Genomic DNA, 26,826 nt, shown 5'->3' on the forward strand with positions numbered 1-26,826 from the left:
AACCCCACTCCCCTCCTCCCTTTCCCCTCACCTATCTACAACCGGCCTGCACCACAACAGCTACCTGTCAAAACAATGTTAAAACCCTTCAGTGGTAAGAAAAAGCAGAGACAGTGAAGAAGCAGGGGAGCAGCGTTACTCACCCAGCTGCTCAGATTGAGGTGCCAGCAGCCCACCTGCTGGAGGAGAGAGAGCCCGGGGCCTAGGACTCCTGCCTTGGCTCCCGTCTCCTCCGGCCCGGCTGGAGCTCCATCCCGCGGGTACATGACCCCCTCGGTTCCACCCCCACCCCCGCCCCTGCCTTCTCCTCCTCCTTCTTCTTCCACCTGGCCCCCCATCCCGCGGGTACATGACCCCCTCGGTTCCACCCCCACCCCCGCCCCTGCCTTCTCCTCCTCCTTCTTCTTCCACCTGGCCCCCCCCCCAGCTCCTCCTTCCCCGTCTACGCCGGGGAAAAGCCCTCTCACTTTCCTTGGCCGCTCCTCTCCTTCACTTCTTCTCTTCCTCCTTTGTCTGTTCCTGTCTTGACTCCTTCCTCCACTGTGTGCGAGTGTATTGCCGGGCATGTGTGGCGCGAGCGTGCATACGTGTTTGTCGTCCCCCCTCGCTTTGCGTTTGGTGCCGCAGCCAGCTGACCATTGTTCCCTCAGGTTTTTGACATTAGAGTGCGTGTCTCCTGACGTGTCTAGAGCATGCTCAGGGTCTGAGGCCTAGTTTCCCCCCCCCCATAAACACACAGTCACCAAATCCTCTCCACCCACCCACCCACCCACATCTGCCTGCTCAAAAAAAAAGGAGGAAAAAAAAGAGGAAAGAAAATCCCCCAAAATCCTTCACTCTAACCACAGAAGCACTTGCTCTTTGCGGCTACCAGTCTCCTCTTCTTTGTCAGAGAAAGTTTTGATGCCGGTGACAAGAAGTATAAGAAGTGAAAGCCAGAATGTGGACAGAGAGAAGGAAAAATTACTCTGAGCAGTTGTTCAGCACCGCAGTAGTCTTCCCACTAGCTATACTCCAGAAAAAAATACTCACAAACACACACACACATACATATACACACAAAATCAGTTATTACCCAAATCCCTGCTGTACGTTGGGTCTGTGTATGTGTTTCTTAAGAGTATGTGTGTGTATGTGTGTGGGCTCTGCTGTGCCTCCAGGATGCCCAGAGACGAACTGGCAGCTTGAAAAGCTTTGGCTACAAGGTAAAGCGAGCAAAGCGAGAGATGGAGACAAAGAGGAGAGAGAGAGCAGGAGAGAGAGATAGAAAGTGAAGAAAAAAAAAAAAGGAACAAGACACAACAACATCCACAAAGGGAGGGCAGGCTCAGCAAAGTGTGGCCAACAGTCACTTTATCTGTGATGCTGACAGTCCCCTCTTCATGCCCACTTTCCAGGGGAGAAACCAAGGAGAGGGAGAGAAAGTCTTCACTCTGACACAGACGTGGCACCTTTCGTTGCAATCTTTCTCTTTTTTTTTGGTTCCTGTCCTCTACCCCGCTCTACTTTTTTTCCTCTAAACAATACCTTAGAGTGGAGAACAATTCTTCTTTTAACCCCCCTCCTCCCTCCTTCCAACTCAATTCAAGGTTCATGTGAACAAGGCCTCGAGCCCCTCCTCACTGCCCTCTCTTCCCTGTTCTCCTTTTTCTCTGCAACTATTTCACCTTCAAGACCATTATTCTTCTGAATACTGAAACCAAACAATAAGCTTTGTGTGGTCAAGATTCCCCCCCCCAGCAATTCAAAAGATGTGCCATCCACTGCAGAAATAGACGAGATGTATTTAAAAGGGAAATCCTTCAAACGAGACTTTTCATTTATTATTTAAAAAAAGAAAATAAAAACGTTCCAGAATTTTGCAATGCTGTTTGTTCGCTTTATTTATTTAGTTTTGGGTGTAGCAATAAAATAATAAATAAATAAATGAAATATCCAAAAATATTTTGTTCATTCTAACATGACTAAAAATAAGAGAAGAGGAAATATAAAAAGTTTAGTACAGTTTAGTTTAGTAAACTGAGAAGAAACAAAAAAAATGCTACATGTTGAGGTAAATTTCTTTTTTAGTGCAACAAATTAATTATTTAAAGTAATAAGTCAAGCTGTCACACTTTTTAAAGAGATTTTAAATTTTGCGTTCTATAATAATAATTAGGCTTGCCTTATTTTAATTATCTAAACACCTGGACCTGAATAAGAATCATGACAAATTAAATATTTATAGAATAAATGTCACATTTATTCAATTTTTTTTTAACATGACCTAAATAAGAATATCAATAAAAAAAAATAAAAATAAAGTTTAACTACAGTGAGAAAATTTGTATGTAGAAACAAGCAATAATTTCTTTTTTGGAAGTGAGGTCAGAGAAATGAAAACACAAATGCTTCTCATTACAGCATTTTAAAAGCTGGCAACAGAAACAACTGCAAAGTTTTTTTTTCTTAATACAACAGAGACTTTGTTTTCCTCAAAATACGCTCTCGCTTTCTTTTCCTCCTGCACTCGCTCAGCCTCTCTGCTGCTGTTAGGACCCTGCTCTTCCCCTGGCCTGCAGCAGGCAGTCCTGAGGCCCTTAAAGCCAAAACAAAGCCCTGGGAATGTCCTTTACACAACTTGAACAATAGCGCCGGGGCTCCAGCTTGACAAGTAAAAGAGCTCCGACAAGGCGGTGGCTAATTGCCTGCCCTCCCTCCATTCAGCCGCCCCGCCACACTCCTGCCATCTCCTTTTGTCCCACGTGCACTTTCTTAAGTAAACTGCCAGTTTGCCAGCAAGTGATGGACAGCTCCCAATCATCCGGCCACAATGGCATCAACGCCACAACACAAGAGAGCACAGGGAGGATAAAAAAAACTTTTAAAAACCCTCTTTCTTTTTTTTTATTCGACGGTCTAAGATGTTTGCACGAGACCGAAAAGTGTGCGAGGGGAAAAAAAGAAAAGAAAAAGAATGACGGACAAAAAGTTTTACAAAAGAAGGAAATGAAACAACCTATGACCTTAGCAGTTCATTGTTTTCTCTGATAAATCACAACAATCGGAGGCAAAATGCACGAGCACCAACTTCAAAGTCCTCAGCAATTACTATAATAATTACAGTATAATTATGATATTTCCAAAAAATTCTATTTGAGTAAAAACAATTGAAATTCTTTTAAACACACAAAATCCAAATTAAATATTGACTCAGATTTTTTTAAATATTACCAGAAGAACGAGAACAGCAGATGTGAGCGATGATCAGATTTACTTAAATTAAAACGTCAATAAAATATATATTTTAAAACTGATTCGATACGAATAACAGCATGCATGAATTAAAACGTGAAATAGCAGCATTTTATTTTTTAAAGCACACAATAAATAAGAATCGTATTTGGTTTGATGTGTTAGAATAATGCACCCCTGTCAGGCTGTCAGGACAAAGCAATCAAACAGTGCCTTTCATTATCCAAATTGTCAATCTGTCACTTAGCAACATAAGTGTTATAAATTGCCAAACGGAGCACAGAAAAATATCCACGGATAGATTCAACCAAAACATGATATTTAAAGTCAAACAAGCACCAGAAAATTAAGCACAGCTGTAATTAAAATGTTGAAAAGTCTTACCATTTAAAAGAGCTGTATTTGAGATGCTGCTCGGTTCCTGGTTAAAACAAGCATGCTGGCACTCATGGTAGTGCACAGACTCCAAGCAGACTCCCACCACCATGTCAGCCACTAATCCACTGGGGGGCAGCACCTCATCTACGGCAGCCCCTCGCTAAAGCCCGATGGGTTAAGCCGATAAGACAGCGGCCGGAGGACCGGGCGACAGCCAAGGTAATGCTGGAGCGAATTTAGGACGGCAGCCCTTCGGGTCCCAGAGCGGGGGGGAAGGACCGCGAGCGAGCGGCCAGAGCTGGCTGTTCACTTTCAGCCACCTCACGCATTCAAACGCACACTCAGAGGCTGCGCTGCTCTTCTCCGCGTCTGTCCGGGACTCCCTCTTTACCCCTTGCCCATCTTCATATCCCCCCTAATAAGCTCTTTTGTGTCCATCTCTCTTTCTTTGATAAGTTGAAAGAACAACAAAAAGAGGGCGAGAAAGAAAAGCTTTCATTCAGCTTGCTTGGAAGACATAAAGGTAGTGGAGTGCTGTCTATAGGAGTTGCCCTAACTTGGCTAAACTCAAGCAGCGGGGTGTCTCTCGTCATGTCATTAATCCCCAAAACTAGCCACGCTCCATTCACTGCTAGTCACACTAAATTAAATGCAAAATCAAAAACACAAACGCCGGGCAGAAGAAGTGTCAGAAAAAGGGGGAAAAAAGGCTAGAGAAAGCTTTCCGATCCAGGGCAAAGGGTGTGTGGTGTTGCAGCCACGTTGCCCCTAAGTCCTGCCCGTCGGTAGCCCCAATTTTTGATGTAGGAAGCCCCGGGAAGAAAAAAAAAAAAACCAGTCTCACAAAAGACAAAAAAAACAGACATTTATCACCAAAAGAGCCTGTCACTGTAGTACAGCTTTTGCACCTCCAACTCTCCTGCCTGAACTCTCTTAAGACAACTGAAGGGGGAAAAGGAGCCCCAACTCCAAAGTCAAACCTGCCAGACAACAAGGCAACAACAGCAGTTAAAACAATACCCAAAAATACAAATAAATGGATACAAGCTGTGGACGGTTTTCAGGAGAGCTGGCAATAGTAAATTCAACCCGGCCAACTGGTGGCTTGAAGAGAGGAAGCCCACTCTTAAAGCCGTGATCCGACCATCCGCTATACCACCGCTGTGAGCCTTTTAACCACAGCAGAAAAAAAATTACTATTGATCTTCAAATGGCGATAATTGAAAAGATCAAAAAGATTAAACAAAAAGAAAAAGAGAGAAAAATCAAGAATGTGCTGACTTACCATGTTGTGCTCCTTTTTTGTTGCAAGATTTTGTTTAAATAAAAAAAATGTTTGCTCAAAGATGCAGCATTGGAGGTGTCAAATTTTTGTAGCCGTCTCTTGATCGTATTACTTCCACAGTCCTGGTTTCCAATGCGTCTGAACTTTTTCCCTTTCTCTTTTATTTTGTTTGTGGTACCTAGCCTTTTTTTCCCCCTGCTTAAGACTTTAAAAGCCTTCAGCTCAGTAAAGCAGCACAAATTATCTTGCCACCTTGCTCAGCTCTGATGCTTTGGCCGCTAACTTTGGAAGGCCCTTTACTACTGCATCAAAATTAGCATTGTCAAAGCAGTTAATGAATATTAATATTGTATTTGTCATTGGAGCTGGCCCATTGCTGAACTCCAAGTCATCCATCAGGGACAAGATTAAGCACACAATTATTTCTGACTGACAGGGACCAAATCTGGAAGATTTTTTTTTCCCCTCCAACAATTTAAAGAAAAAGACACAACATCATCTTAAGGTACCTCCCATGAGACGAGACAAGATTAATACACTTTTAATGAAGCAAGATTTCATGGTGCACGAACAGCAGGAACCTCGAGAAAAAAAGGAGAGAGGAATATAGAAATATTTCGGCTCAATTTCTACAATCATTTAAGCACTGGATTTATAAATTACAACTAATTTCGATGACAGGAGACAAAATTTTACCTCAAAGATTTATATATTTTTTGGAGTGAAAAACATTTGTTCTCTCAGGTATCTTTATTAATACATAAAAGCTGGATTTCACCTTTTTTTTTCTTTTGATCATAGAAAAAAAATAAGACGTGCGTGCGCTTCAGAGTGAGCGTCGATGGAGATAAATTTAACATGAAACAATAATTAAAACACGGGACCTCCGGCTCTCTCGGCAGAGCCCGGCGGATCGCCGACCGCTGAGGACCACACAGGCAGCCTGCATCAGCACCACCCGCTGCACCAGCTCCATCCCGGAGCTTTCTCCCCTGCTTCGCCGCCCGCTTTCCACTGAAACGGCATCACAACCAGCAACTATGGCTCCCGGCACAATTTTCCAAACCTTCATCGAACGTGTGACAATTCTTATTATTATCTGAATAATAATAATAATGCTGGTTTCATTTCTCCAATGAAAATCCTCATCGGAATTATTTAGTAAATTTAAAGCTCTCGTTGAAATATTTACCTCAACAAATATCACTGCTACTAACACGTGTCTAGAAAAATTAAGCAGACGACGCATCATCTTCTTTACTCCTCTGTATCCAAAGCACCTTTTGCATGATTTTAAAAAAATACAAAACACTTTTCTTAGTATTGTAAATTTTGCCCAGCTTTCCCAGCAGCATCCTTCCTTTCCCCACAATTATCTGATTTCTCTTCTCTTTTCAATCATTTCAATCGGGGGAACGGACAAATTCTTACCGGGTCCAATTAAAACTTATTTTCTGTTACTTTCTGTCGTCTGAAGAACACAACCATAAAATAAAGCGAAAAGGCACAGAAGCAGTCGCACAAAAAAATGGCAGATGTGGGGCACTAATGCCAGCAGCCCAGTGAATTGGTGTGAGTGTAGGGGTCAAGCTGCGGGCTCACCTTGGAGCGCCGAGCCCCTGCCGACCACCCTGCCGGCTACCTAATACCATTAGTAACCCTTAGATGAACATACTAAATTGGCCTTTTGTTCTCCAGGAGCTGATCCGGCCTCACCAACTCACTGGTATCACGGCACCGAATGCAGATGGTGCTGGTTTTCTCTGAGATGAATAGCGTGCTTGAGAAAGCGCTGCTTCATCCCGAATCGCCCGATCTCTCAAAGCCGTCGGCGCGGCATTATCTTATTTTATTGTATTTTTTAAATGATGTCGCTTTTAAAAAAAAAAAACTGGAAATAATTCTTTAGATTTTTCTTTTTTACCAGTTTATTTACTTTTAAATCTGAAATTTAACTAAGTGTGTGTCATACATATAATTTAGTATAAAAATGTGAAACTCTTAATTTGCAAGATTGTTCAATGTTTGATTTCACCGGCTAAAAATTGTAAATGTAATAAAATTAGGAAGCTAACCTAGTTTAAAAAAAATCTAATTAATTGTGGGTTTAAATAATTATCTCAATTAAACACGTATCGCTAAAAATATCAAAGAATCAAACTTTCAAATGTGCATCACTAATAAATCATTTCTAATTAAAAACATAACAAATTTAGATTTTAAACATACATCTCTTTAAATTCAAATAAGTGCAAGGAAGGGAATGACTCAAATTTAAATTACAATTAATAAAACAATCTTTTCATTGTTGTGACAAGGGCACAGACACTGATTAAGTGTTCACACAAGGCCATCTATGAAAACAGGCACCAAACGCTGCGAATTAATTCAAGTTGAGAGCCTAAAACAGGTCCAATCTAGGTGAGGAGGAGAGAAGGGAAGGGAGAGACGAAAGTGAGCGGAGCAGCCAGCTCTGTGGCCCAGCGTGATCACATCAGCGCTAGTATCAAATTAACTCTCTGACTTTGAAATTTATTGATCTGCTATTAAGACACTAGTGAACTTGATGAAGTGAGTGCTGTAGGTGACTCTGGGACTTCAAAGTGTTGCACCAGCCACATAAAACAAGCCACTTTGATCCCGGCTCCGCTCCTCGGATCTGGAAAGGGGGCTTCAGAGGAACCCCCAATTCTGCTCTCCTCTCTTCTCCCACTCATCCCGGGCCCGGGCTGCGGCTCTCTCTTTCCCTTTCCACATCTGTTGATGCCCCAAGAACCGGCAAAGCACCGCTGGCACACAGTGTTCAATCGCACCAATGGAGAACGCAGTAGTGCACAGTGGTGCAGACAGATGTTTTTTCTGATTCACTGAGAAATCATAATAAAGCAACACACACACACACGAACACCAAAAAATGCAATACGATGTCAGAACAACAACTAGACTAAGGCGGCCATCTAAGCGCAATGGCATTAAAATTCAGTGTCGATAAGAAGGGGATTCTTCATGCCAAATACGGCATGTAATAAGGTCGACGATGAGAGAGACAATGCAGAGTGGAAGATAGCGGTACTATTGTGTGGTGAATACATCCCCCTCTTCGCTTAAGGCAAGTCTTCCCACTACATTAAATATTGTGTGCTGCCAATCACACCTGCCTTTTTTTTTTTCATTTTGTGCCACTGGGTGGAGGTAGTAGTTAATGTTTTCAACATGCACTCTTATCACTACAATATACCGAAGCAGACACAAACCACAGCCGGCCCACAGAACACCACCTCCTCTCCACAAACTAAAAACATTACAGGACAAAATACAGGAAATAAATACGGAAAAAAAGCAACAACTAAATAAAATCCTATTTGTTTCCTCTCATCCTTTTGCAACAAAACAGCCTACAAAACTTAGGTTTGCCCTCCACTGAGCTGCTAACTTAGCGGGATCAAGTAAAATAAATATTAACGGCTAAATTAATCATCGGGAGGACAGTGTTTGCACTCAAGCTCCAGTGCTCAAAGGCAGGGGTGTGTATGTGTGTGTGTGTGTGTGTGTGTGTGCGCTTGCGCGCGAGTGTGTCTGCACTTGGAGTGCCGGGGCTAAGCTGCGTCTGTTTAATTAAGAGGGGTAAAACAGATGACAAATGCGAGACAGTTAAACATTTAATGTGTGCTTATCTCCCCCCTCATTTATTTAGTTGGGAGAGATTCAGAGTGGGTGGCGTTTAAGAGTGATGTGCCGGCGAAACGCTGGCGGAATTAGAACGCAGCCCCGTGCGCCGCGAGAAGTCAGCAAGCACCACGCAGCCATTTCCTGACAATTGTTTTGACGTTTTGCAACTTAATTCTGTTTGATGGGAAAGAAAAGGATTAGGTAATAAATCAAAAAAACACAAATATGGATTCTGCTACACAGCTGTTTCTGAAAAGCAAAAAACAAAAAAACAAAAAAAGGAGGACAACGTAAATGACAGCGTAACTCGATTATGGATAAAGTATTTTTAGCATCATTGCCTAAATTGTCAAAACAAACCATGCAATTAAAAATGCAACTACATCAAAGGTCTAGTTTCTCCTTCATTTCACCTGACAAAGACTTAATTTTTTTTTTCTGGTTGATCCCCATTGTGTATCTCGTACTGATGCACATTGCCTAGAGTCAATGTCAAATCCCAGCTCCAAAAGTCCCGCAAAAAATACAGAACGAACAGTGCCCGCGGCACACACATTCCTTTTACTCAACCCACTTGCAATATCTCACCCAAAGTTACCGTTTCCACTGTGACAACGTTAAACTGAAAAACAAAAAAATATTACATACCTAGAATATATACTCTACCTATACTGTGTGCGTGTGTTTATGTAATATATAGCGTCTGTTTATCACAGTATGTTAAAGAAGGGAAGAGAAAAAGAGAAAGAGATAAAATGGGGTGGAAGGGGTGGTGGGAGAGAGAATGGAAAGCTAAAAAAGCACAAAAAAAGAGAGTGAGAGAGAAAAAGAAGAAAAGGAGGAGGAGGTGGAGGAGAAAAAAAGCACTGTGCCAAAAGCATATATAAGAGAAACCTTCACCAATTAGTGGGGAGAAACGGGAGAGGGAGCTGCCGCGGCGTCGGCACTCAAAGAGCCAGGCCTCGCGGCGAAGCTGTCATGTCGGCAGGATTGATCAACAGGCCTGCTATTTCTAATGGCATGTTGTCATGAAGCTGCAGCCATGGGGAGCCACCTGCCTCAGTCCTCGCACAGCACTCCGTGTGTATGTGTGTGTGCGCGCGGTGTGTATGCATGTGTGTTTATGTGCATGAAAGATGGTTTTGGGGGGTATTTCAGCAGCCATGCCTATTCTGTGCCCATATATCTTTTACTAACAATTTGAAAACAGCCTGGAATCCTCCTCCCACTCTCTGGCAGTCTACCTTGCCTACCCCTGAAGGTGGAAGAAATGTGCCATCTTGGATCTTTCTTTATTCTCACACACAGCAAAGCCAAGCTGAGGTAAAATCCAAAACAATGGAAGACCACAACAATAAAAACAATAACAATAATAAAAATAATAATCATAATAATAATAGATTAAATTTGTCTTTTTAATCTTCACAGGGAATAATTACTGTCCGACAAATATATTCCTCAGTTGTACGGTATGAAACACGACACTACAAGTAAAGTTATCCTGTCTTTGATTAAAGCTCGTTTCCGTTTCATTAAAAAAACAAGAAAACCCAACAACAATCTGTCTAAGAATAACCAGACAAAGGAAGCTTGCTTGTAAAATGCCGACCCAGAAAAAGCGCAATCAAAAAACGAGAAAATTACTTTGTTGAAAAACGTCACGTTATCCCCGTTTTCAAACTGCTTCACCGGGCCACACAGCCCGCACTCGCTAACAATAAAAAAGTCAAATAAAAGTTACAGAACTTGAGAGTTCAAGGTAGCGCGGGCTACTTGGAGTGCGTGTCACGTACAGTTAACCTTTTTATCGGGCATGCCTGTGGTCTCATCAGTCGATGAAATTCTTTGCCCGCGGCGGTGGCTTAGCCGAGGGACATGGACCAATAGAAAAATATTTCATTGTGTTAGCATTTCAAATGGCGAGTGGAGGGTGGAGAGGAGGGCATTTGGAGGGGCGGTGGGGGAAGTCGCTCGAACCGATCGTTGCCAGCGGAATTAATTGCCTATTCTGAGAATAATGTCCCTTAACCACGATTCTCGGAGGGCCGAACGCTAGCAGAGGCCACTTTTTTTTCTTTTTTTTTGTTTGGTGTCTTCAAAAAGACGAGCGCTTAGGGGTACTGGCCGTATTAGGGGTTTAGCTCAGTCCCCTTCAGGCTGGGAAAAATAATCAGAAGCACTGAACCAAACTCAAGTAATCCGTACTCCAATTAAAAACGGCGAACCCATTACACTGAACATTAGCGCATCGACAAATAAAAACCTTAAAATTACGGCTAAATTGATTAAACTTTGCCAAATTCTGACAAATATTTGGAGTATTAGCGCAAATTCACTTTAGGAGAGACAACACGAGAAATTATCCTTCTCCGTTCGGCTATCAGCCAGTGCTCGATAAATGGCTCAAGATGGCGCGACCCCAGTGGTGCTTCTATCCTTTTATTTAAGGGGATTTAAGTTCAGGCTCGGCTACACATTGGCCAAGCATATGCAATGACCCTAACTGATATTGGTGCATCTTTTAGCCACATCTTAATCTAACCTTTATAAAGCTGTGCAGCTTTTCAGACTCAAAACAGCATTAAGAAGTAGCATTGTTTGGTGCGAGGAAAGAACAGCCCTGGGAGACGACGCCACAGAAAAGCTGGGGCAAGGAGCCCTCTGGAAAAGCAGCTGCTTATGCACTCCAATCAGTAGACAAACAAACCAAAACCCAACGGCTACGAAGGGAGGGGAAAAATTTATTTATTTTCTTTTTTTTTTTTTTTTTTGAAGACAGACAGGGCATCCCAAATGCTACCTCCCTCCACATCGACCTCTACGGGCCCATTCGCGCTCGGTGTCAATTTCATCCCTCGGCAGATGGACGGACGAATTCGCAGCAGTCCCCATTACACGCCTCTCCTTCGCTCATTGTGAATTCAGTCAACGAAGTCAATCTTATTAACTTCCGCGCCGGTTCACTCATGACATTTTCTTCAATTTTCTCGCCAACATCAAAAACATCAATTAGCAGCTCGAAAATGGGAAGGAGCGAATGACAGAGTCCGATAACGCAGCCTTATTTGAAGCCGAGGGTAAATCTATTCTCCAGTTTTGAATGTGTTCATTACAATTGCGTTTTCAAAGAAGACCTCCAAATAGCAAAGAAATTAAATTTATCTCCTAGAAATGTCCAGAAATTGTTTTTTTTTCTTCCCTTTCTTTTTTTTTAATCCTGTGTCTATCTCTCAGCCTCAGTGGGTGACACAAAGCATTGTGGTGCTACATTTTCTTTTTCTCATTAGAACAGATCACAACTCCCACAGAAGTTGAAACCCTATACTGTAACCTCTAGACTAACCCGTAGAAATTACTTTAAAAGGAGTCCAACATTTCTTTGGGAAGAAAAAAGAAGGCGATAAAGTAGCCTGCCCGTGACCTACGGATCCAACAAAAATACTAGACGATAAATGCAGTATCTATTTTTTACCCTACAAGGGGAGCTATTATCAGATTAAAGGAATAAAACGCTTTACGGGGAAAAAACGCTAGGGCTTTTCTTTTGTATTTATCAGTTCTCAAAATCAATCTTCACACGAGCATTTATCATTTAATTTACACGGCACCATTTAAAATGTGCTGTTACATTTTGTTTGTCCTGCAGCAACATTGTCACACGAATTCTGCAGTTATATTCATCTATGCCAAAAAAATTATAAAATTTGATTTTAAAATATTTTTGATACATCCAGGACTATTTTTAAATAAATCTTAAAATCGCTGTTTATTAATAAAAAAAATTTATCATGAAATTTAAGAATGCATCACCTAAATATTAACAACAACAATAATAATAATAATAATACAATTAAATAATTTTTTTTACAATAAAGTAGCATAATTACGTAAGTAACATTTGCATTTTTTTATAAACTATATTTTAAAATAGACTTACATTGAATAAATGTAATAAATTTCTATTAAAAAAAACAAACGAAAAAACAAACAAATCACAACCATTTTATCCACAGCCTCATTGATCATTTCCTGCTACTCCACAGCACAGTTACATCAAAATGTGAAATACAAACCTACACATTAATGAAGAAGCTCTCTCATGGCTCAACTCCTCTGCCTCCCATCACTGATGAACATGTAACTCAATAAACCTCGGCCGGTAACCTTTAAGTAAAAGGCTATTTTTTTGCCGATATCCAAACATTGTCAGACGGCTTCCTCATGCTTGAGTTACATCTCCGAGGGGGTGAACAAAAGCAACTTTAGTGGCTGTGGAAAGACACTCGCAATGCGAGGGGGGGAGCGGGCCGGTCGCTTACGGAGATGTGCGTATCACGTTCCTCCGGCCCATTGATTTCTGATCTTTTGACATTATTTAGTAGCTTTTTATTTTCTTGCCCGTCTTTTATTCCATGTCATAAAAGACATAAATGTCCAAACAAGTGATGTTGGGAATATCTACTATCTGTCAGAAGAGTAGGCTTTTCCCGGCATTAAAGCGACCGAATGCTCTGACGCAGTGCCGAGAATCGGCGGGATGAAAATATCACTCTTTGTAATGGAGGCTAATCAGATTTCGGATGCCGTTTGCCTTCTAGCTAAAAGGAGATGGAAACGCTTGGAGCAATAGGGCTGTAACCAGTATACTTAAGAGTTCATCGCAATCCTGACCTCGACACAAAAGGCCTTGCGTTTGTTTTCTCACACTAAACTGGTATGTACGGCCAAGAAAAACGGGACGCGGAGTCAAAATTTTAATTTATTCCTAATGTCATTTTAATCTTTATTTCTGTTCTAAATAGACATGGCTGAAGCAGCGAAGCCGGCATGCTAAACGCAGAGGAAAACGAGGCGATGCATCTGTAACACGGCTGTCGGCTGAATGTTGAACACACAGTAGTGATCAGTTCCATTAAGCGGGGATTTGATCATCTCCCCCGTGCGCTTTCACAGCCCGGCTTCAGATTAGATCACTGTGAAAATGGTCAAATGGTGTGTTTATCTCGCTGTAATTATTTTGATGCAGATGACAGAGATTGGTTGTTTGCATGTGGTTAGATGAGTGTGCACAGTGTGAGCCAAGGCATGCACACACACTCCCAGGCAGGCACGCGAGCGTGGAAAGAGCTGAATGGGTACTCTCAATGCCATTAACCCATTAGATAATTTCAACAAAGGCCTGAGAATAATGTTTTATGTGCAAGGGGGGAAAAAAATTAATGTTCTTGCTGGGCAACACAAATGGACTTTCAATGAGATCGAAAGCGAAATCCTCGGTCAAGAATGGCGTGTGTTGAGCTAAGCTTAAACATGTAACCGCTGTGGTAAAAACACTATCTTACCTTGACAGAAGTAAAAAATATTTTGTTGCGCCCCTAAAAACAAATCAAAGCAGACTACGTGCTTTCATAGGAACACATCTTGCAGAAAAACAGCAGGAAAATGTGTAATATCGTCAGTCAGTAATGATGTTATGTCTAAAGTTTAAGTTCTCTCTTGGCACCAGCATAATTGAGGCACAGCTGATCTCCACTGTGTGAAGAGGACGTTTTTGTCCTTCCAGCCTCCGCTGCTCTCAGGATGCCCCCTCTACCTCGCTGTGACCTTGAGCGAAACAGCCCTAATCCTGAAGGGTAATTTTAAGATCTATTGCACACTTCCGAGGCTGATAATTACATTCAGATTTTTTATGAGATCATGAGCGTGATCTTTCAGCTCGCCCTATAATCACCTCTATTTTCACTTCACTCAACTTAGGCTGTGTCACTAGATTACCGGCCCTTCGTATCTACCTTCCCAATTACTTTTAAGAGTTTTGGATGGACAAATTTGTGCTTTCATGTCCCGTGTTAGCAGATGAGTTGCTGCTTCTGGCCATGAAAGGAGAGTTTTTAATGAGCTGAGGTAAGGTTAATTGGTTCACTAAGATCCTCTGAGTCATGTGCCTCTATATGAAATGAAGTCCATTTCCTGGAGTTTCCCCCGGACGTGTTTAATAACAAACACTTCAGCCCAATTTTCATGTTCCAGGGTGCAGGGAGAAATACAGTGAAGCTTGGCGAAGGTCTGTGTGGAGGGGGTGGAGGTTGGTTGTTTTTAGTTGTGTTACTTGCCTATACTATTAACGCCATCGGTGTTTATGTTTCTTCTGAGACCAGTGTGTAACTTAACGAATGCAATTATTGCTGTGTATTTCACAGATACCTAAAAGCTAAGTACCAGCAAAATATTATTCTGTGGCTTCTTTTTTTTTAAAAAAATCTGAAATCATATGAGGCTGCACACTGTACTTATTCACTGTGGTTGCTTGTCACATAGACCACAGTTGGGTTTCGCTTGGTTTTCTGTTCTCCAACAGTGTGTAAGAAGAGCTTTCATCTGTCGTCTAAGCTAATTCTGCATTTATCTATGGCGTAATATCCCTAATATTCCTAACACGATGTTTACTGAGGCAATGCACGCTTGCACATCTCAATATTTGCGACCATAAACTGCAAACAGTCTCAAACTCTGGCATTCAGCCTTGACTGTGGTTAAGAAAAAACACTCAACTTTTTGCATCTGTCAGGCTTGCACCAATGCCAGTGTTTAAAATAAACAACCTTGGGAAAACTATGGTTGCATTTATTGGGTTTTTGTTGTTATTTATTTGATCTTTTGCGCCAGAAGAAATACAATCTTTAAGCATTTAGCCAGCGTATAATTGATAAGACACAAGAATATGCTACTGATAAATATAATGCTATTTGGCAGTGAATGGGTTCAATATCAGCATCCCTGGCATGTACACATATCGAGTTTACCCTCAAAGTATGCAGCAGTTTCAATTTGGACTCCCCTTTCCCACTCAGGCTCAGTTCCAGCTGCGTGCTTTTCTATCAGGTTTTTCACTCCAGTATGCAGGCTAGCTCAGCACATGATCGTTCCCATATGTGTTTGCTCATCACGGGACAATGAAACTGCATGAAGCTTCTGCTATTGTTATAACTTCCCAAACCATAAGGGTAAATTCGCAGCAACTCGCCTTCACTTCAGCGCAAGGGAACCGCTGCACACACGCACACACACATCACACCGTTTCACTAATCTCCTGCAAATGACTGGGCCTTTCACTTGCTATTAGAAACTACATGATCTGAATCTGCCCAGACTAAAAGACCTTGTAATCAACCCTGGTGTAAATGTGTTAAGTTCAGTGTCTTGTTGAGGGGGGTTCAATGGTCCTGACAGTGTAATTACGGGTTGCCGCCACAACGCAGCGGCCAGCACACTCAGCGCTAATTCAATCCATCTTCATTTCCAAGAGCAACGCCCCTACCATTGATGGATAGTTATCATTAGAGAGTGACAAAGCACTGAAACAACTGAGGCGTGAGCAGCAAAGTGCGTGTGTGCGTTTGTGTGCACACCGGCAGTGGAAGAGGTGTCCTCTCTGATACACACTGCTGCCCCAGACAGCAGGATTATATATTACAACAGTATGAATACAGAGAGATGGGATGGTGAAGAACTTTGGGTCAGGGAGCAGGGTTGCATCCTTCACACACACACACACACACACACACACACAAATAAATACACAGAATACCCGCACAGAGTATGTGTACGTGTTCACAAACACGCACAAACAGTTTGGCTCGCTGTGACCCCGACACACAGAGAGGCTATGGCTCAACTCACCAGCCTTTTATAGCATGCTGCTCACACTGCTCAGACTCACACACACACACACACTCATACAGGTCTGGGCACCATCTGCAGCCAAACACTAAACCACAGGCTGTGACTGAGGCAGACTGGCCTGCTCCTCTATATTTTCAGTCTATATATTCAGTCCACCCTGCATTGTATATCTTAATTATGTGCTCTACCTCTTTTCCTAAAAGAAGCGGTGATGGAGTCTGCCAGTCAGGCACTGGAGCAGCAGCAGGCCACTGAAATGAGGCCCTTCCAGTCTTTATGGGGCCTCCAGCTCAGCCACTGCATCATTACACGACTTTTAAGCTCTGGACAAAAACACAGTGGATGCCTTGTTCCCCGTGTCTTTCCTGGCGTAACGCTGCATAATAGAAGCGATCCTGTTTATGGCATTTTTTCCGTCTCAAGCTGCACGCCTTCAAAACAAACTGGAACTCCGAAACTTTTCGGGAAGACTAACAGGCTGTGAAAGGCTGTAATGAGTAAATAGCTCAAAGGGTAGAAGGGGAACAAATAGCCAGAAGGATTTTAGCGCTGTGCTGTGCTCACTGATTTGTCTTTTCTGTCCTAGCGGGTTGCAGCTTTAGGGTCGCTGCCGTCTAATACACACGCGCGCGCGCGCGCACACACACAGACACAGGTTAGGCTTTGCCGTTTCAATGACTCAATCGCATCTGGAGCTCTCCATCGATTGTGGTCAGTGACCCAGCAAAGGCCCATGTGGCGAGCGCCTTGCTCCACCTCTCCGAATCAGACCACATTCAGAAAGGAAATCAGTATCATGGCCGCCCCTGTCCATTAACCAGGAGGTGGTGCTACCGGGATGTAGAGCACTACTTCATCTTTTTGCTTACATAGCTGAAAGGCAGACAGGGATTTGTTTGGTAGGGGTTTTCATAATAGCGGGGATTTAAAAGGCTTTTCTGACACCTGGAGTTGTAGACACTTCCTCAAAGACACAGACGTACTCTGTTTTACTGTCGGTGTCGATTTAGCGGCAGAGAGCGCTGAGAGGTTCACAGTCAGGTGACGCTGCCTACTTGAATGCATAAGATTCTCAGACTTGTGATCTCTTGTTCAGTTGGCTCACCGAGAGGAATGAATGGCTTGCTGCATAGCTCCAAACTCGCATGCACGCACACCCACGCAATTAAATCTGATGCTTACTCATGCACATTGCTAATGTGCCATTAAACGCTCACATGCGCTGTGCATTTTATGCAGCGAGCTCTGGCGATCGCTACGCATAACATGGAGGCATGAGCTCAGCGGCCAATGTGCAGCCGCAGACTGGCTGGCCTGCTTGCAGACCCTGCAGTTTGTTTAGCAACACTCCTTTTGACGACGCCCGAAGGGTGCAATTAAGCCCAATTAGAGCCTGTCGGTTTTATTAAGAGGCGCAGACTGGCCAGGCTCGGGGGCAGTGAGGGGTAGGAGGGAGGAGGAGGAGGAGAGGGAAGAGGAGTCTGCAGCACCAAGCTATCGCTGCTCTTGAGAAACTAGGCAAGCACCACTGAGGGGAAACTGGTGTAAATACACTGTATGCCAACTAAACAGGACAGCTGTGGCAATTATGACTAGGTTGGACTTTTTAAAAAAAGCCAAGCACCGGATCAAGTCCGCTTCTGCAGGTAACCTCTGTTCAAATGCAGAGAGATTACCATTGTGATGGCGCACAAACGCCGCTTAGAAGCGCAATTTTGTGATCAGAGAACCTGCAAGGATCAATGGATGACAAAACCAACTCATCTATAAATACTCACTGGCTACAGTGAATGCAGACATGTGTGGATGCAGATGTCACAAAGCATTTTCGGAAAGGGGTTGGGGGGGGTGGCTGTGTAGTTATGCGATTCTGCCCTGATACATTAGTGTGGCAGTGAAAAGAGCAATACAGCTGGCTTGGAACAAAAACTGCAGCATCGCTTTCATCAGCAAATCAAAAAAAAATAGAAGAAGAAGAACGCAAATGAATGTATCATTTTCTCCCCCCTCACAATTCCTTTTCCGTCGACCCCTCGACAGAGATGTTTACAGATAGCTATCATTCCCCCTCTTTTTCACATTTGTGCTTGGACATGTTTCAAAAGACCGGGCCTTTTCATCTCCCCTCTCACTGTGAGGAAATTTGCTCCTTAATGGCTTTCAAAACAGGAAGCGCAGACAATAAAAAAAAAGGAGAAGTGAGAAGAACGCTTCGCTCCCCGGTCACCCCCCACCCCTCCTCCTTCAGTTGACGCATCCTTTGCGGAGCTGAGTGCTGCGGCACACTGCTGCTCTGCCAAGGTGCCAACTGTGCCAGTCACACTGACCTCCATCTGCAGGCAACTTGATACCATCTCTTCAACCGCCGCGTACTCCCACTGAATGGGTTTGCTCAGTCACAGTAAAGTCTGAATGGCATTCAAGGCTCAGGCTTGGAATTGTGTTTCAAGTTTGTGTGCTATTGTATTCTTTGTTCACAGCTGCTGTGTTACAAAAAAAAAATCCTTTATCACTAAACTGAATACTAAAACGGTTGTACTGGAGGAATGCACACAGGAATACATTACTGCCAATGTGCAAATCATCCCACTATCAGGCAAATTAGAGACGATTTAAAAAAAAAAATTATTTATTTATTTTAAAACAAGTCTTTATCAATGACCCTCGGAAGAGTAAGGCTGAAATGCTACGGACCGGCTCAAATTACTACTTAAAGATGGTCTCTTGCCAAGTGCTAGCCTTACTATTTTTAATAGTATATGTAGGTGTCTGTTTACTCATGTTGTATTCATAATTCCGCCTCCTGCAGGGCATCCGTGTCCACTGAGTGCCCTTGAACATGCCATGAGTAGTCTTTCTGCGCCTCAACTAAAAAGAAACCTGAAAGACAGCTACACACGCTTCCGCACAGTTGGATAAAACAAACCTTAACCACACAACTCAACCTCACCAAAGAACTGGCTTTTTTTCAAAAGATGTTCAGAAGAGTGGTTTTTTTTCCGTTTTTTTTATCTCCTCGTCTTTGCTTTTTCTCTCCCTGGGAAAAACAAATGCATCATTTTTCAGTTTAAAAAAAAAAAAAAGAAAGAATCTTTACTCCCTCCTCTCCCTCCCATTGTGCCATTTCCGTGTATGGAAGTGTTCCCTCCCATTGATTTTCTCCCAGCCAAGGCCCTACCCAACACAAGCTGTTTCCTTGCTGGTGTCATCTCCTTGTGCCTTTCTCCTTTTAACTGTGCTTTACTCTTGGCATAATATACAACTGCCAAACTGGTGATAGGGAGGGAAGAGCAACGGGAGGAAAAGCCGATAAATGCACTCAAAAGTTTTGGCTATTGATTTCTTTTTGAAGCAGATAGGGAATAAAGAAAACTGTTCAAAGCTACAGAGAGGCCCTTGTTTTGATCACCACTACAGTCGAGCCAGTTGGTAATGTTGTTGGTAGTAAGGCATTGTGTGTGCAATGTTTGCTTTGTTGTGCATTGTGTTACAGTTCAGCCAGAAGGCTTATTAAATGCAGAGGCCAGCATGCAGTGCTATCACTGATGGATGCAATCATAGAGAAAAAGGTTTTAATTCCAATGGAGGATGTCAAAGTGAGCACACAAAACACTGCAGCTGTGTGAGGAAACACAAAAAGTTTGTAAGTTTATAGCAAGGGAAGGAAAGGCAGGACTGAAATGGAGGAACAGTGGAGAAAAAGAGGGACTGGAATATCCATGGCATCCATCTACTTAAGACAGGACACCGCAATCAAAGGTGACACATTGGCATGTGCAAAAATCCAGATATGGAGGGAAAAGCTAAGCAGGAACACTTTCCAGCAGCAGCCTCTGCTCCCCTACTCAGCCAGCCCTCTGTGATGTGTGCCTGTGTCCACTGGGGGCTACAATTAGTCCATCAAACTCATTCAAGCCGGGGATCCACACCGCCTCTCCAATACCCCTTTCTGATTCTCCAAAGCCTGCGCTCCTCCAAAGAGACAGGCAACTTGTAAGACTAGGGGAGGTAGCCTTTGATGTGCCAGGTTTTACCTAGGCCTCCCTTTTTGCTCATATCAAGGCTGAGGAGATATAACAATTAAAATGGCGGGACAGGCTGACGTCGCGGCACGTGCTTGCACAGGCATGTGCCCACCTGTGCGCCTAGGACACTGGCCTTTGCAAGTAGAGGGAGCACCACAGCCTGCTGGAGCAATGAGAAGTCACATGCAAGTTCAGATATGCTCTTTATGCTATAAATCTGTCTTGTGGCTTCTCCTGGCTTCATATTGGCTGCTCCCCCCACCTCGTTTCCGTCTGTGTCTGTCAGTTAGGCGCTTTTTTCCCCTGTAGCAACATTTCACAACCTTTTTTTGGCCTGTAGCAGCTTAAACTAATCGAGAATTTTCATTATTTATGAACTATTTAATTAATTTATAAAGCAAAAACATCCTCCATGTTGTTGTTGGGTTTTTCTTTTCATCTTCAGTTTAACAATCTGCAGTCTTTCTGTTTTGCATTAATTAAAACTGAATAGCTTGGGTAAACAGGTAATCTGGAGGTGCCATCCTGGGCTATGGGAAGTTCTGGTGGAGATTTTTCTGACATAACATATTTTATGGAAATTTAAGTGTTTTTAAAAAAAAATGTTTCATTTCATAGGCTTTTATTTTAAGTGTAGTCTTTCAAAATCACCCCTGACTTGTCATCTGCGTGTCAAAAGACAGAATGTGTCCAGAACCCAAAATGAACAAACTCAGAGCCTGTGGTTCAGGGCGAGCTGCTGCGTTTCGTTGTGTAAGACCCAGCTTCACTTCTGTCTTTGCTCCAGTGGGGCTCGGTGGCAGACAGCCAGGTAATTACACAGCACTGACTACCAGCTCGAAGAGAAAGGGCCAATACCACACACACATACACAAAAACACTTATTTGCATGCCCAAAGTATACAGCTCACACAGTCCCACCTGCACACACACATATAATCTGTCTTGCATTCTCTCTCTCTCTCTCTCTTCCCTCACACACACACATGCACACCGTCCCTGCCAAATACAAAGACTACATTATGTCAAGGAGGATTACAATGACTCCAACCTGACCCGGCTCTGCAGCCGCTCTACCTCTGGCGTGAGTCTCCCTGAATTTACTGTTTGGGGCTAAAAGACTGTCCAAAGTTTAAACAGGTGTATACTTATGCAGATGCAACAAGGCTCAAACATGTGGTCTGCATTAGCTGCTGCAGTGAAGCCAAAGCTGGAGCAGGAACCGAGCCCAGCTTGTCACTTGGGGTTGGTGATCTATTCACTTTCCATGAATTCGGGAAGTGGACACTTCCTCAAATTCCAATATAAATGAATAAACGAGACGCTAGAAACATATGCTTATTTAATCTCCGGCATAATTCAGAATTGTGAGTGGACTGCTTTAATTATTTCCGAATTGTTGTAATTGAATTCATGCATGGGAGTAATGGGTTTAGCACTGCTCAAGTAAAGAAATAACAAGACAATCAACCACACTGAGCGCTTTTATCGGTTTTATTTAACTGCTTTAATCCTCGGCGTTGAACCCGGAGGTGCGCAGAGATCGCAGCGTGACGTCACAGTTTCACAAAGCAGCGTAACGGAGTCATAACAAACTCTGCAACAGTCTGAAGCCTTAAAACCACTTGAAAAAGCAGATATTCTTAATCATCATCAGGGCTGCAACTACACTAATCCCAACAGGCTTGCCACTTCCTTTGAGTTAGACTTCAAATATGAAAACATTAAGACTAAAGTGATATCTCGCTGCAGTGAAATGTTTGTTTTTATTATCACATATTAAAAAAAAAAAACTTCACATGAAGCTGTGAAGTCAATGAATCTATGGCCAGGGAGCAGCAACAACACGAGTTAGCCATTTCAATCTGACAAAAAGCACAAAAGATTCAAGGAGTGAGTCGGCATAAAGGCAAGTAAATTGCACCAGCAAAACAAAAGGGAAGTCATGCTTCAAGGAAGCAGGAGGTATTCTCTCTCCCTTGTTGGTTATTCCACACTATTTTTTTTTCCAAAGAAAGGATCTTGTTTTAAAAAAAAAAAAAAAAAAGGAAAGAAGGCATGGATTCCAGTGAATGCCAGTGAGAATCAAGCAAGCTATTCATGCTGCCAGTTGATTTAGGCACGCCTCGCTACACACCAATCAGCCCAGCCCCGGCCTCGCCAGCCACTCACTTGTCTGCCATTCCAACACAAGATGGAGACAGTGCCAAAAGTTCCAATTAAAATATCCATTTGTGATGTCTGTGCAAGAAAAAAAGAAAAGAAAAAGAAAACAAGGACCGGGCTTTTTCGATAGCGTAGGAGAAAATACAACAAAAGCTGCCAAAATTCTGTGGACAAGCCACATACTTAAGAGTTTTCTGTCTACACAAACTAAATAAGTACGAAGAGTGTGTATGTAGGCAGAATGTGTGTGTGAGGGAGACAGGGAGAGAGACGGACTGAGCGTGTGCGTGCACGGGAGTACGAGCGTCTTGTTATGGAGGAACAGAGCATGTTGCAGATAAGAGGGCGATGCTGTTCAAAGAAAAAGGCAGGCCGGTAAAGTGCGCGCCGATTCGACATCATCGCCTTACTGTCCCTTAATGAGCCTGGAGAGGAAGTCTGGTGTCCACAGAATGGGCTCCTGTCTCACTCCAATCACGCTGCCGGGCTTTTTATTCAAATCTCACACACAACTGTCACGCAGCCAGTCTGGCCGCGCTGTTTATCTTACTCCAGGAGGATGTTAACAAGACAAATGAATGAATAAATACACAAATAATGCGTTTAGGTAATGTTAATAATGTATGAATTGGAAGCTGCTTTTTGACAGTAGCGCTGCACTAAGGATTCTTCCCAACTTTGGTGACAAGCTTGTTTATTCTTTTCCCAGCATGCACTTCTCTGCATCTTTCGAAAGGCACCGTCTAGCCAGCGCTGGGCATCTATAGCACATCTCGCTGATGAGAAAAAGCGGTCTGACACATTAGTTTAGACTTCTCTCCCATGAAAAGCAGCCAATACCCTGAGTATTGAGCCATCTCTCGCTTCATCCAAAAACCTCCAGGAAGATGATCCTCCTTAATCTCCCACAATGCAGCTCTCCTTTTTACCCCATCATCATTCCCTCCTGCTATTACTTGACTGATTCCAGTGACGTCTTTAACGGGCCGTTCAATTAGAGCAGACGTTTCAGAACGGCTGGATAAATAAATACAAAAGCGTGCTCACACCTGCATAGGTATGCAAAAAGCAGTCGTATCACAGCGTCACCTGCCTCAAAGAAGTGTCCCAAACTTCGAGGACTATTAGAACAAACAAAAACAAAAACAACAAAAAAAGGGAAAACAGGAGCAGAGGGGGAAAAATAAAAAAAACACTCAAAGAAACTGACTGAGTAGGAAAATAAGCATCACATCAAATTCCCTCCCCGGGCCGAGACAAAAGCGAGGCCTGATACTCAGACACTGTCGACTGCGCGCACTTGGAAGACGGAGGGAAAAAAATAACAACCCGCACATCAAAACCAGAGCCAAACAAATCCAAGAAAAGTTCAGATAGGTCTTCATTGGAACCGCAGAGAGGAACAAATCAAATAAATTGGGGGGTTAGTCTCGTTCAGGCTGCCCCGACAAACCAGGAAACACGGTTTAGAATATATGAGGAAGGTGACGGAGGACGATGCTAAATGACTCAGAAAGCAGATACCCCGTGTTTACCCCTGCAAACTCCAAAAGAAAAGCCCCCTCTCCTGTTATAACGCAGGTGGGAGAGAGAAAACTGAATTCGAGGCAGCTTAAGTGCTCTCTGGAATCACTCAGCATTCCACCGTCTCCAACACATACACATTCACCGAGTCGAAATTTGACTGCGACAGTGTATTCATCCATAACTGTAAATTGTTCTTTGGGGAATTTGGCGGGGCTTCGTACACCCCACAACCCCTTCCCATCTTTCCCCGCTACAGTCCCTGTATCCTTGGCCTTTCCAAAAAGCTGTCTCCATCACTCTCAATCACAAGCTGCTTGCTCATATGTAGAGAACAGACAGTTGCCAAAGCAATTGTGGGATCACTCCGTGCTAAATCATTATAAAACCAGAAATATCTGTGAGGCCACAACAGTGATCCGGGGCTTATAAAGACGAAGGCAACAATAACTCATTGCCTATGTCCTTGAAGCACCTTCTGTAGTTGGATTATTGATTGCTTTCTGATTACTGTTTGCATTCATTAAATCTTTTAAGTACATGTTGCTTGTCTCAGATGCCTTCTGTCTTTCTGCCCTATAGGCCACAACTTATGTGCATCAGCACTGCTAATAAAGGGTTTAAATATCTGGGCGGGAAAAACTGGCAAAACTTCCAAAGTTTTTAAATTTTACTTCAAGACTTTAGTAAGAAAATTAAATGGTATATGTTTAGGAGACAAGAAAATACGCCTACCACTGCTTTTATTATTATAATTTCTAAATTTAATTTCCAATGCCATATTGTTTTATTTGCAGGCTCTACTACAGTAACTTTGCGTGATTAAGGCTTTATACTGCCTTGGTCCGGCCCCTCGGCTATTCCACAGCCCTAAAGCGCCAGGGCTGGCTGGGATATATGATCTCATTGACATCACTGACAGGTAAGAGTGGAAAAAACTGTCTAAAACCCACCCTCTGGAGCAGTCTGAAGTCCATACGCTACCCTCACAATTTGAAAATTTGGCCATTTTAAATACAAGCGTCCATCATTCTGACAGCATGAGAGGATATAAGGAAAAGGACAGTAGATCCAGGTTCTAGTTACCAGATTTCTCTTAAGTGTACGTCCAAGTCTTTGATATTAAACAGTAATATATACTAAACACCATGCCTGTGCTGACTCAAGGATCAGACAAACAGCTGCTCCCCAACTTTGCTACTTGCCCCTGTTGTAGTCTGGTTGTTGTTGTAAACTGACAGTTTCCTACATAAAGAAAAAGCCTGACTTCTCTTTGTTGTGGCTCAAAAAAAAAGGCATGCTCCTCTGAAAAGTGATTTTTTCTCAACTACAGAAGGCTGTCATTTTGAAAGAAGCACAATACTGCAAACACACCTTCACTAGTTGTGTGTGTGTGTATATATATATATATAGAGAGAGAGAGAGGGAGAGAAATATATAAATATATATATTCAACCGCCCGCTTTTTTAAAACTAAAAAAAGGGCAGTGATACCTGCACAACATGCATGCTACAAAGAATTTGTGTATGTGTGTGCATGTGCTAACAATCAAGAGCCAAAAAACACTCAATTCTGCAGGCCACCCCTGGGATATATTCTCTAAATCTCTTCACCCCGTTCTCTAAAGTTCACTTCCAAACTTCCTGGAAAAAAAGGAGCAGAATTTTCTGAGGAAACACAAAGAGGGTTAGTGAGAGTAATAACAGCACGGAGTAATAACATTTTGTTTAATCCCGCACAATTCTGCCTCGTACCACAGTGAGAACAGCAAACCGGCGGGGAAGGTGAGGCGGTGCGGCGAAAAGAAATTGCCACTCCTGCAGATGGACCCGTGTTAGCAGCAGAAGTAAGAGGTAGGAGTTTGTCTGCAAGAAAAACGCCACAAACTCCTGAAAAGTTGCCATGAGCCACTGCTACCCTCCCACTGCCTCTTCCCTCCTCTTTGTGGCTCGGCTGAAACCTCAGGCCTTTCCTTACTACTGCCGGGAGGGGGGGGAAAAATGAGGTCAAGGATCGCCTTACTCAGGCCTGCCTCCCCTATGGTCACCCCCTCTTCACCACCCCCCGCCCCGCTCACTTAAAACCTCATTCCATCACTGTGGCCAAATCCGCCTCGTCCGACTCTCACTCCGCCCTCCACCGCTCCGAGTTTCATTTCTTCCCTCCCCTCTTCTTTGCTACCACCCACCCTGCGCACTCAACCCGGTGCTAATTGGTAAATCTGTTGAACCATGTCATCCCTAACAATGAGACACCTGGAGCTCTGTCAAAACAAGTTTCCCTGTGAAACGGCCTCCAGTGTTAATACAGTAGCGTACCGAGACGCTGAGTCTGTTGTCACTCGCGAGGCTGACCACAGAAATGCAACCAGGGATCGTCCTATCTGAGGACATGTCTCAAACGCCAGCACACCCCGACTGGCGGCATGTGAGGATTGGTTTGTTGTAAATTAAGATTATTCATTAATATTACTCCTGAACCTTGACCCTGTTTCTTTGTGCAAATAAACTCTGACTTGATTGTCATGTTTTTCCAAAGCCTACTTAGTTAGGGGCTTTCAATCCACTCCTTGAAAGCCTGAAAGTCAGAGCTCAGGGTTAAATAGTCAAACTCCTGAATGCACTCACATAAAAGTTATATCATAACCTGACTATCTATCATCTAAATAAGTCACACCTTAAACACAAGGACACTACGCACACACACTCGTGTAGACAAAGATTTGTTTGTAAGACACGAGCACACACACACACACACACACACACACACACACAGAAAAAGACAGACCGGCACACCCAACAGTGATCCTTACAGACCTTGTCAAACAAGTTCTAGCAAAGGCACTTGTACAAGAGGGGAGG

General features: G+C 43.1%; 1 protein-coding gene across 24 annotated transcripts in view; it reads right to left on the reverse strand.

The window, feature by feature from the left end:
- The window catches only part of tcf7l2 (transcription factor 7 like 2), an 87,157-nt gene that overhangs the window by 22,491 nt on the left and 37,840 nt on the right, over positions 1-26,826 (reverse strand). The window contains exon 1 of one of the 24 annotated variants that reach the window (XM_013911698.1): positions 144-284. The exons of the other annotated variants lie outside the window; for them this stretch is intronic. Within the exon in view, the coding sequence (XP_013767152.1) occupies positions 144-266 (123 nt within the window). The 5' untranslated portion in view covers positions 267-284. Of the gene's footprint in view, positions 1-143; positions 285-26,826 lie in introns of those variants that run through there. 24 annotated transcript variants of the gene reach the window in all.

Source organism: Pundamilia nyererei, unplaced genomic scaffold (assembly GCF_000239375.1).
Source record: "Pundamilia nyererei isolate P.nyererei 1_Seehausen unplaced genomic scaffold, PunNye1.0 scaffold00069, whole genome shotgun sequence".
Classification (NCBI taxonomy): domain Eukaryota; kingdom Metazoa; phylum Chordata; class Actinopteri; order Cichliformes; family Cichlidae; genus Pundamilia; species Pundamilia nyererei.